This window comes from Salvelinus alpinus, chromosome 26 (assembly GCF_045679555.1).
Source record: "Salvelinus alpinus chromosome 26, SLU_Salpinus.1, whole genome shotgun sequence".
In the NCBI taxonomy this organism is placed as follows: Eukaryota; Metazoa; Chordata; class Actinopteri; order Salmoniformes; family Salmonidae; genus Salvelinus; species Salvelinus alpinus.
In genome coordinates, this window is record NC_092111.1 from 9,241,567 (window position 1) to 9,252,968 (window position 11,402).

Sequence of the window (11,402 nt, forward strand, 5' to 3'; positions counted from 1 at the left end):
ACACCTTCAGTATACAGAAACATAAACACTTTCAGTATACAGAAACATAAACACTTTCAGTATACAGAAACATAAACACTTTCAGTATACAGAAACATAAACACTTTCAGTACAGATTAGAAACATAAACACCTTCAGTATACAGAAACATAAACACTTTCAGTATACAGAAACATAAACACCTTCAGTATACAGAAACATAAACACCTTCAGTATACAGAAACATAAACACCTTCAGTATACAGAAACATAAACACTTTCAGTATACAGAAACATAAACACTTTCAGTATACAGAAACATAAACACTTTCAGTATACAGAAACATAAACACCTTCAGTATACAGAAGCATAAACACCTTCAGTATACAGAAACATAAACACCTTCAGTATACAGAAACATAAACACCTTCAGTATACAGAAACATAAACACCTTCAGTATACAGAAACATAAACACTTTCAGTACAGATTAGAAACATAAACACCTTCAGTATACAGAAACATAAACACCTTCAGTATACAGAAACATAAACACCTTCAGTATACAGAAACGTAAACACCTTCAGTACAGATTAGAAACATAAACACCTTCAGTATACAGAAACATAAACACCTTCAGTACAGATTAGAAACATAAACACCTTCAGTATACAGAAATATAAACACCTTCAGTATACAGAAACATAAACACTTTCAGTATACAGAAACATTAACACCTTCAGTATACAGAAACTTAAACACTTTCAGTATACAGAAACATAAACACTTTCAGTACAGATTAGAAACATAAACACCTTCAGTATACAGAAACATAAACACCTTCAGTATACAGAAACATAAACACCTTCAGTATACAGAAACATAAACACTTTCAGTACAGATTAGAAACATAAACACTTTCAGTATACAGAAACACATTTTTTTATACATTTTAGTCATTTAGCAGACGCTCTTATCCAGAGCGACTTACAGTAGAGTGCATACATTTTTATTACATTTTTACATACTGAGACAAGGATATCCCTACCGGCCAAACCCTCCCTACCGGCCAAACCCTCCCTAACCCGGACGACGCTATGCCAATTGTGCGTCGCCCCACGGATCTCCCGGTTGCGGCCGGCTGCGACAGAGCCTGGGCGCGAGCCCAGCCTGGGCGCGAACCCAGAGACTCTGGTGGCGCAGCTAGCACTGCGATGCAGTGCCCTAGACCACTGCGCCACCCGGGAGATCGGTATGTTTCAGTATACAGAAACATAAACACCTTCAGTATACAGAAACATAAACACCTTCAGTACAGATTAGAAACATAAACACCTTCAGTATACAGAAACATAAACACCTTCAGTATACAGAAACATAAACACCTTCAGTATACAGAAACGTAAACACCTTCAGTACAGATTAGAAACATAAACACCTTCAGTATACAGAAACATAAACACCTTCAGTATACAGAAACATAAACACCTTCAGTATACAGAAACGTAAACACCTTCAGTATACAGAAACATAAACACTTTCAGTATACAGAAACATAAACACCTTCAGTATACAGAAACATAAACACCTTCAGTATACAGAAACTTAAACACCTTCAGTACAGATTAGAAACATAAACACCTTCAGTATACAGAAACATAAACACTTTCAGTATACAGAAACATAAACACCTTCAGTATACAGAAACATAAACACCTTCAGTATACAGAAACATAAACACCTTCAGTATACAGAAACATAAACACCTTCAGTATACAGAAACATAAACACCTTCAGTATACAGAAACATAAACACCTTCAGTATACAGAAACATAAACACCTTCAGTATACAGAAACATAAACACCTGGGGCCTGTTGCACAAAAGTAGAATTAAGACATCCGGGATAAATGACTCAGCTGAGCTCAATGAAGCCAAAACATGTGCGTCCAGGCTTAATTGGTTGCACAAAGACCAAGCCAGGATGAGCAGACACGGATTCATTAAGCCAGGTGAAACCAATCCTGGATAGGTGCGCGCTCACGGCTCACTCAAATAGACCCCGCCACAGATCACAGATTAACTGATTTACCATGGCAACTAGAGCCGCGTACTTTTCCCCGTCGGAAGCACAAATCCTCATGGAGGCATACGAGGAGGTAAAAGATATAATTAAGAAGAAAGGCAACACCGCCACAGTGATAAAGCAAAGAGAAAAAGCGTGGCAAAGTATTGCAGACCGCCTGAATGCGTAAGTAGTGCACAATTACACACTCACCGCTCCGCTGAAACATCACAATTACAATTCAAATATTTAATTCACATCTCCAAAAATGCAGTTGTACTGTAATTATGAAACGGTTAAATTTTTAATTGAAATGCACTGCAGATATGAGTGAAATTGTGTAAAGTAACTCCATCACACTGTATAAAGCTATGATAAATTTTTTGATATTTTTACTGAAAACAAGACAAAAATACCAAGTAATTTTTTGCAGTGTGACTCCATTAAATGTGTGTGTGTGTGTGTGTGTGTAGATTAAACATGAACGGGCCAAAACGGACATGGCAGCAGGTCAAAATCAAATACAAGAACATTCTGCAGAATGGTATGGTCCCTGACTAATATTTAACAAAGCACAAGCATATATTGTACCCAGAAGGTGCCTGCTCACACATTGTCTGTACTGTTTTAGCAGTGAAAAAGAATACCCACAGACAAGGCACGGGTGGTGGGTCACCAAAGGCTGACCTTACCCCAGCAGAGGACATGGCCTTGGAGCTAAATAAAGGCAGGCCTGTCTTAGAGGGGATCCCTGGGGGGAAAGAGACGAGCATAGGTTCCTCCCAAGATGCCACCCGCTTCATTCAAGGTATGTCCTTCCATCTCTACATGGGATACAACCACATTCATATTGAATCAATTTGGACTGTCTGACTTTGGTTTACCTATTGCCTTGCAGTGTCTGGCAGCACTGTGTTCCTGTTAGAGCCACCAGCACAAGCACCAGACGATGCTGATCCAGTGAGTACTCCATCAAAGGCATACTGTAGGCCTGGCATGTCTTGTCTACTAGCTTCAATATGAATCCGATTAAATGTGATAGGGTGAAGGCCCCAGTGCAGCAGCAACAGCACATGATGGAGACGATGATGAGGAGGAGACCATCTCTCTGGATTCCAGAAGGCATGAGGTATCATGTTAAGACTGTGAAAGTACTATTTACTCTACAATGGTGAGGAGTCCTCATCAAAATCAAAAAATCTAATTTCTTTTACAGGACCCAGATGCTATACAGTGGGAAAACCAGCCTGGCAACATAGTGCGTATTAATAAAAGGACACCACATCCTGCCAAATTCCAGCTGCGCTAATTGTATTGTGTTCACAGAGCTCACAAGCTATCAGAAAGTTGTATGGCAACCACCTCCGGCGCCAAATAGAACTGGCAGACATAGACATTCAGTACAAGAAGAAAAAGATGGAAAATCTTGCACTGGAGTCCGAAATAAAAAAGAGGACAATTAGGAAACTGGACCTTGAAATAAAAAAACTTGAGAGGGAGGTGAGATATGCCTTCAATGTACACTGTATGCTAACTGTAACACAAATGTATTAATCATTATTTTTCTTTCCTCCCCCAGCTCCAAGAAGATGACACAGCTCAAAATAAAAATTAGGTATATTCTCGTAAAGTCAAGTGAGCCATGACATATGAGCTCTTATTGTGAGCACACAGGACGGTGGCATCTTTCTAAGGTTTTTTTTATTTTCCCAGCAATCAGTACAACCAAGTCATCGTTATAAGGCATCGCCCTCTTTTGCCCACCCCCCCAGCACCAGGTGTGGCCACTAGCCTATATGAAGGCCCAAAATTGTGTGTTCCTTTCTGCTCTGACAATGGCATGCCCATTCATGCGAGATGTGGTGGATGAAGAAGCACTTGTGCTGAGGAGAGCCTTCAGGCGAGAAAGGGTCTTCAGGGACCGGTTGGACCCACTGGCCTTCCCTGATGACCATCTATATGAAAGATACAGATTTTCTGCAGATGGCATCAGGTATCTATGCAGACTACTGGGTCCCAGGATTAAGCACCGCACTGCACGGAGCCATGCACTGAGTGTGGAGCAAATGGTTTGTGTGGCCTTGCGCTTTTTTGCTAGTGGAGCCTTCCTGTACTCAGTGGGGGATGCAGAACAGCTGAACAAGGCCACAATTTGCCGCACAATAAGGAGTGTGTGTCTGGCTATCAAAGCATTAGCAGATGTCTTCATCTCCTTCCCTGGCCACAGAAGACTCTGTGACATCAAAGAGGAGTTCTATAGGATTGCAGGTAAGAGGATCTACAAATTACAGGACAACTGTTAACACATAGTAGGATACTCATTACTTTGTGTGACAGGTTTCCCCAATGTCATTGGTGCAGTGGACTGCACACACATAAGGATAAAAGCCCCCTCAGGTGCCCATGAGGCCGATTTTGTGAATAGGAAATCCTTTCACAGCATTAATGTTCAGGTGAACATAACTTTTTGATATTGTCCATTGACGAACACTCTGCATTGCCAGTGATGTGCATTGATTGGTGTAATATTCCTCATCTTATGATTTCAGATGGTCTGCAATGCTGACTGTGTGATCAGCAATGTTGTGGCAAAATGGCCTGGCTCAGTCCATGACTCCAGAATCTTTCGGGCCTCTGAAATCTATCAGTGCCTATCACAAGGTAAGCCACACAACCCCTATTTATAACCATCATGGCTGTGTCAAGAATATCACTGTGTTTATGAGGTAGTAATGATGAGATTTTGTGTTGACAGGTGAATTCTCTGGTGTGTTGCTGGGAGACAGGGGGTATGGCTGCCAGCCTTTTCTCCTGACACCTTTCACAGACCCCCAGGAAGCACAGCAGGCCTACAACCATGCCCATGCCAGGACCAGGGCCAGAGTTGAAATGACCTTTGGCCTCCTGAAGGCACACTTTCACTGCCTTCACAAATTAAGGGTCAGCCCTGTTAGGGCATGTGATATTACTGTGGCTTGTGCTGTCCTCCACAATGTGGCCTGCCTGAGGAAGGAGAGGGCCCCCAGAGTGCCACCAGCCATGGACTGGGACAATCCGGCAATCTTCCCTGATGACGACAGTGGTCGGCTGCTGAGGGACCAATATGTGTTGAATTATTTTAGTTAATATGTGTGCTTTCAATTTTGGTTAAATATGTCCTGCGGTGGCAGAGGAATTTGGTTTTTTTGGGGTTCGTTCTTTGACGAATTTGGCCTCTTATGATGTTTGTGCGGTATACTGTGTGTAATACAAGGCTGCAGGGAGGCTACTGCATCCATTCATTTGTCTGTTCAGTTGATGTGTATGGATTTGTCCTGCATTTATTTTAGTGTGCAGACATGCAGGGTGTGTTATATACAGACCTTTGAATGTGTATGTATCATTTTGTATAATATGCTTGGATTCTGTGCTTTCCATCTTGTAGAGTCACTGTGACTTCAGTTTCGAAAGGAGCTGATGGTTTACCTGCTTTGTTTTGTCCTTATTCAATAAAGGAACATAATGTTACACATTGTGTTTTTATATTCATATGGAATGTGTATTTGTTTATATGACAGAGTACTAGGGCCACACTGAAGAAAAAGGATAAAGTCATAAATTTATGAGGCTGGTTCTTTCTGCAGAAAAGCTACATATTGTTTTTACAGTTTTGATACTTATGACAATGTGATACTTAATATTCTGGCACATCAGCATGTCTTTGTTTATGAAACCATACTGAAGTACAATTTCACGAAATGCCCCACATCTGTCATTTTAACAACTGTCCTCCTTTAAAACAACTGGTTACAATATTATGACTTGTGTTTTTTTCCCCTCTGTGGCCCTAATATTCTATCATTTTATATATAGCCTTATAGTCTATGGGAAACTGTAAATTATCTAATGATAGCAACATCATCTAAAAATCATTTTTTATCCAAAATCATTGAAATTAATGATCACAAACGTTTAAATAATAACAGTGGGTCTAGTTATATGTGATAACAATGTATAGTGAGCAGTGAAATAACTATTGGTTTCCATTTGTGGTGACTGCTGACTGACATTAGGGATGAGATTAAATAGATCCTGGAATTTAGCCTGGTCTGGAGCAGGCTAGCTCCACAGAATAAATCTCCATGGTAATTTATACCATAACATATCCTCCTGCCCCCTATCCATCTTTAGTGCAACCGGATTACGGATCAATTGAGCCAGGATCACCAAGATATCCTGGCTTAATCCCTTATCCTAGTTTTGTGCAACAGGCCCCTTCAGTATACAGAAACATAAACACCTTCAGTACAGATTAGAAACATTAACAGCTTCAGTTTACAAGAAAATACAGGTGACAGCCTAGTAGTTAGAGCGTTGGGCCTAGTAGTTAGAGCGTTGGGCCTAGTAGTTAGAGCGTTGGGCCTAGTAGTTAGAGCGTTGGGCCTAGTAGTTAGAGCGTTGGGCCTAGTAGTTAGAGCGTTGGGCCTAGTAGTTAGAGCGTTGGGCCTAGTAGTTAGAGCGTTGGGCCTGGTAATTAGAGCGTTGGGCCAGTAACCAAAATGGTTGCTAGATCAAATCCCTGAGCTGACAGATACAAATCTGTCGTTCTGCCCCTGAACAAGGCAGTTAACCCACTGTTCCTAGGCCGTTATTGTAAATAAGAATTTGTTCTTATCTGACTTGCCTAGTTGAAAAATCATCATCATTTCCATGATCCAGTTGGTCTATTTACTAGTAGTTTATTTTCACACTGTATAATTTACATTCTAGTAATATAAATACACAACACCTCTTCATTATACTTAATGGTACTATGAGTAGGCTTAGCTATTTCTCATTTCTGCATTACATTAGGCCTACTTTCATCATCTTATTTTTTGTTGTTGATAAACCTACAGACCTGATCTGGTACTTCAAAATATACAGTACCTCATTACAATACACAGTGTATCTTGTATGTTGAACTATGCAGTACATCATAGAGTTTCAGCTAATTCATCAATATTTCCAATACATGATTTCACCCTTAAATGCAGGTTACAACTCATTATTTTATTTACTGTAATGAGCCATTACGGTGTTAAAAGGGTTACTTAAAAGGGTTACAACAAACTATAAAAAATGCAAATTGCCTACATCCATTGGCTTTCAGGAATTGAACTCTGTTTGAAGAGTGAAGAGAAAACATGACATCAGCGTCCAATATTGCCACTGCCACAAATGAAGTCAATTACAGATATGTGATGGATGAAGGCCGAGGGATATTTGGAAAAGGTCACAGGAAACATGTCATGGTTACACTCAGAAAAACACTACATGGAATGAAAGGTATTCCTCAATTTCTCTGTTGTATTTCTCATTGCTTTCACTTCCACTGACCATTTCCTTTTAAGTTTAGGTCAAAATGTAGAATCTCTCAAAAGCCATGGACATATTTATTTAATGAACTGCATTTTCGTTCATAGTTTATGTATTGTTCAATTGAACAAAAAGGGAATAACCTCTTGGCATAATCTGCCTCATAAGGCCTGTTACGAAGCGCCATAATTAAGTATGTTAACCTGCTTTACATTGATATGCCCATTTTCCTTCGATATAACCACAGAACAAACCAAGACAATATTGAATAACCCCAGTTGTAGAACTCTCTAGGAATAAATACAGTCCGGTAACCGCTCATCATGAACACCAGCCGTTGTGAACATAATGGAATATAATAACTAAGTTCGGCACTCTACGCAATACACTGGAATAATACCTCTGGCAAAACAGTAGAATACAGTAGAATCAGATCATGGTGTCTTGTTGGCATGGCATGGTTCCTCTGGGGAACATGGTTCCTCTGGGGAACATGGTTCCTCTGAATGTTTCCCAGAGGAGCTTAAGACTGCACGGGGATGTGCTGTTGACCCATGTGTACTTTAAGCATCTCTTCTCCACTCGCATCCATCAACCTCACTCCATACCAGAAGCTATATATAGCAACATATGCTTATTATAACAAGGGAGCTCTCAGCAATGGGCTGTTGTTGTTGGATGCGAGTCAACCTAAGTTCACACATGATAACAAATGGCAAATTGAATGTGATAAGATGCACTTAAATGCCCATGTCTTGTTATTGGTATCACTATAGTATTCTATAAAACACATTTTACAGCATTTCGCTGGAATCCATGACAGAGAGAGAGAGAGAAAGAGAGAGAGAGAGAGATAGACAGAGACAAAGAGAGAGAGAGACAGAGAGAGAGAGAGAGACAGAGAGAGAGAGAGAGAAAGAGAGAGAGACAAAGAGAGAGAGAGAGACAAAGAGAGAGAGAGAGAGAGAGAGACAGAGAGACAGAGAGAGAGAGACAGAGAGAGAGACAGAGAGAGAGACAGAGAGAGAGACAGAGAGAGACAGAGCGAGAGAGAGAGAGAGACAGAGAGACAGAGAGAGAGAGAGAGACAGAGAGATAGAGAGAGACAGAGAGAGACAGAGAGGGAGAGAGAGACAGAGACAGAGAGAAAGACAGAGAGAAAGAGAGAGAGAGACAGAGAGACAGACAGAGAGAGAGACAGAGAGAGAGAGACAGAGAGAGAGGACAGACAGAGAGAGAGACAGAGAGAGCGACAGAGAGAGAGAGAGAGAGACCTGACTAAACTACTTCTTTATCAATCTTGAGTGATTTTATCTTTGTTTGAAGTGACTTTACATTGAGAGAGACCTTATCAGAGGGAAAACTCCCTTACAGCGAACAGGGAAAACTCTAGTGTTGTTTCCTGCTCCAAATGCTACATCCACACTAACACCTTCCCTAGCTTGATTTCACACACTCATTTGTCTCTAAAACGCCAGGCTGGCTTTCATCGCCACGGTCAAAACACGTGCTACACATCCTCTACAGGCTCAATGACAATCAAAGGTCAAATTTTCATCCATCCCTTTATTTATTTAATTCATCTCCGACCGCGAGCCTCCACGTTTGTTTTCATGAAGGAACTGACAAGGCTTGATGAAGTGTTTAATAGAAGAGGGCAATCACTCTCCATTACGTATGAATCCAAAAAAAAAGACACACCACGCTTGAGTTCATCTCCGTTACACTATCTACAGTATGACACACTACATAATATCCAATCCCATCGGAGCCGGATCGATTTCAGTGAAATCATCCACTGCCTATGTCACAGCCAGATGGACTGTACCAGTTCCACAGACCATGAGATTCCATTCAGTCTACAGTATGCTCCATGATACTATCAGCACTGAGTCTCCTCTGAGCCATACACCTCAGCGTAGCTACGCCGGCTGTATTAACCACTGGCAGCATTGACTTTGCTCAATTGACCTACATGTGTAGCGCATCCAGGCTCACACCTGGGTTTGCCGCGATCGGTTCTGACTCATCCCAATGCGGGTCATAGTCCAGCCGGGTTCGTGTGTGTGTGTGTCTCCGTTTTATACCTCCTAACCTGAAATGCACTGCTGCACACATGCTTCAATTGATTACCCGCCGGTCATGACGCACTCCGACGGAGGAGAGGGGAACATTTGCGATTTGCTCATACACAGCCAGCGGTTACCTTAGCTCTAAGTCATGGCAGGAGGGCGGTTTAACAAGAGGGAGTGTGAACACACACACACATAGTCAAACTAAGTCAATTTCCTCATGACTTTCCCTTCATCCATCCATCCATCCCTCGATCCGATCCGATCCCTTCATCCATCATGAAATTCAGAGGTCTGCTCTCTTTCTCTCTGCTTCCCTCTTTCCCTTTTTTTTCTCTCTTCATCACTATTTCTATGTGCAACAGTCCACCATGCAGACACTGCTAACAGGATTTCACATCACTCCTTTCTCTGTCTCTGCTCCTCTCTCTCTCTCTCCCCCCTCTCTCTCTATTTCTCTCCTTTAATATGTCTCCCCTGACATCATTGTAAACAACCTCTACTGTCATATTTCATTCTCTCTGTCTCCTCAGAGCCCTCTGTATATCTCTCTCTCTCTCTCACACACACACACACACACACACTCACACACACACACACACACACACCTATCTCCATGCGCACATGGTCGTACAGTCCATTAGGCATATACATTTGAAATGTCAACCGAGTCGGCCCGTATTCCAGTCCACTAGAAATTGCCTTCACTTCCATTGTCACGCCGTCGCCTTGCCATTTCTCCCTATTCCCCACATTCAGCATTCACCATGCAAAAGAGAAACCTCTCCTCTCTGTCTAGCCTCAGTCGTACGCTGCCGAGCCCCGTTAACCAACACGTCTCCATAGAAACGTACTTACGGCTTCAGAGGAGAAATTCAGAGTCCCCCCCAGAGTCCCCCTTCCCCCACTCCCACCCTCCTCCATCTCTCTCGTGACTGGGGGGAAAGCAGATGGGGAAAAGATGGGGTCTGCTTACTGATGGTCCGGGAGCCGATGCAGCCCATGGTGTCTGTCTCACAGAGGCCCTGGAAGCAGCAAGCGAGGAAGCGCCACCCTTTCGCCAGGCATTCTCTCCACTCCTCTTCTCTCCTCCCGTCTCGTTCCGTATGTGTGTGTGTGTGTGTGCGCGTGTGTGCACGTCTCTCACTCTCTCTCACTCTCTTGCTCCCTTTCTCTCTCTCCTCTTGCTCTGCCTTTGTCTCGCCCGCTCCCTCTCTCTCCTTACCTTCGTCAAACCCACTGGCACACACACAGAGAGACACAGATAGAGTGCAGTGTCGCGATGCTGGAGCATCCCCAGTTAGTCAGTCAGTAAATCAACGTGTCTGAGAGGGGGGGGGGGGGGGGGTGGAAGGAAAGACTTGACATCTTTGAAATAATGACAAGCAAGTACTAGTTACCTCAATGCCATTAATATCCCAACTCTCCAAATCATTGAAGTATAACTCATTTAGCAGAAATGTTGACATATTGTGTCAACTGGAAACATCCTCTGTGTCTTCTGACGGTGTGATAAATGTGTCTAGTATGTCTCTATTCTCCCTCTCTCTCTCGCTCTCTCTCTCTTTCTCTCTCTGACAATGCAGTACAGCTCTTTTCCTCTCCTTCTGCCCCTCCCTCCTTCCGTCTCGCTTCGTCTTACTCCCACAATATACATATAAACACAGACAGTGATTCAATTGTGTGGAGGCGAGGCAGGAGGACAATGGGTGAGTCCTTGAGCTCTCTGACTCTCTCCTACTCCCCCAGTGACTGCTTTAATGCGCCGAGTCAAACCTCACACATTGAATACTGGCTTTTCCCCTATGGAGCTCAATGCTTTGACAGCATTGGCCGTCGAATTCGGTCATGTTGATAGTCATAAAACTATTGGTTAATATAGAATAGACTAGAATAACTAGAACATGAACGTGTGGTGTTGGCTGAATAAGGGGAGAAAGAGTGACATC

The 11,402-nt window shown here is 42.4% G+C and overlaps 2 protein-coding genes across 11 annotated transcripts in view; one reads left to right on the plus strand and one right to left on the minus strand.

The window, feature by feature from the left end:
• LOC139554645 (protein FAM131B-like) overlaps nt 1-10,702 on the minus strand; it is a 45,518-nt gene extending 34,816 nt beyond the window's left edge. For 2 of the 4 annotated variants that reach the window (XM_071367634.1, XM_071367633.1), the window contains exon 1: nt 10,430-10,702. In XM_071367634.1, the coding sequence (XP_071223735.1) occupies nt 10,430-10,457 (28 nt within the window). In that variant the 5' untranslated portion in view covers nt 10,458-10,702. The remainder of the gene's footprint in view (nt 1-10,429) is intronic. The other 2 variants (XM_071367636.1, XM_071367635.1) reach the window with 1 other exon arrangement.
• On the plus strand, nt 1,851-5,516 carry LOC139554604 (putative nuclease HARBI1). 7 transcript variants are annotated; one of them, XM_071367543.1, is made up of 11 exons: nt 1,851-2,230; nt 2,518-2,588; nt 2,676-2,852; nt 2,943-3,004; nt 3,087-3,173; nt 3,261-3,302; nt 3,371-3,544; nt 3,624-3,659; nt 3,758-4,312; nt 4,594-4,705; nt 4,800-5,516. In XM_071367543.1, the coding sequence occupies exons 1-8, from the start codon at nt 2,073-2,075 to the stop codon at nt 3,657-3,659; spliced, it is 807 nt and encodes a 268-aa protein (XP_071223644.1). In that variant the 5' UTR covers nt 1,851-2,072; the 3' UTR covers nt 3,758-4,312; nt 4,594-4,705; nt 4,800-5,516. The 7 variants fall into 7 exon arrangements, with proteins under 7 accessions (XP_071223644.1, XP_071223643.1, XP_071223642.1 ...); XM_071367542.1 differs by having other exon boundaries at nt 3,371-3,659; XM_071367541.1 differs by having other exon boundaries at nt 3,371-4,497.
• Nucleotides 10,703-11,402: the final 700 nt, after the last annotated feature.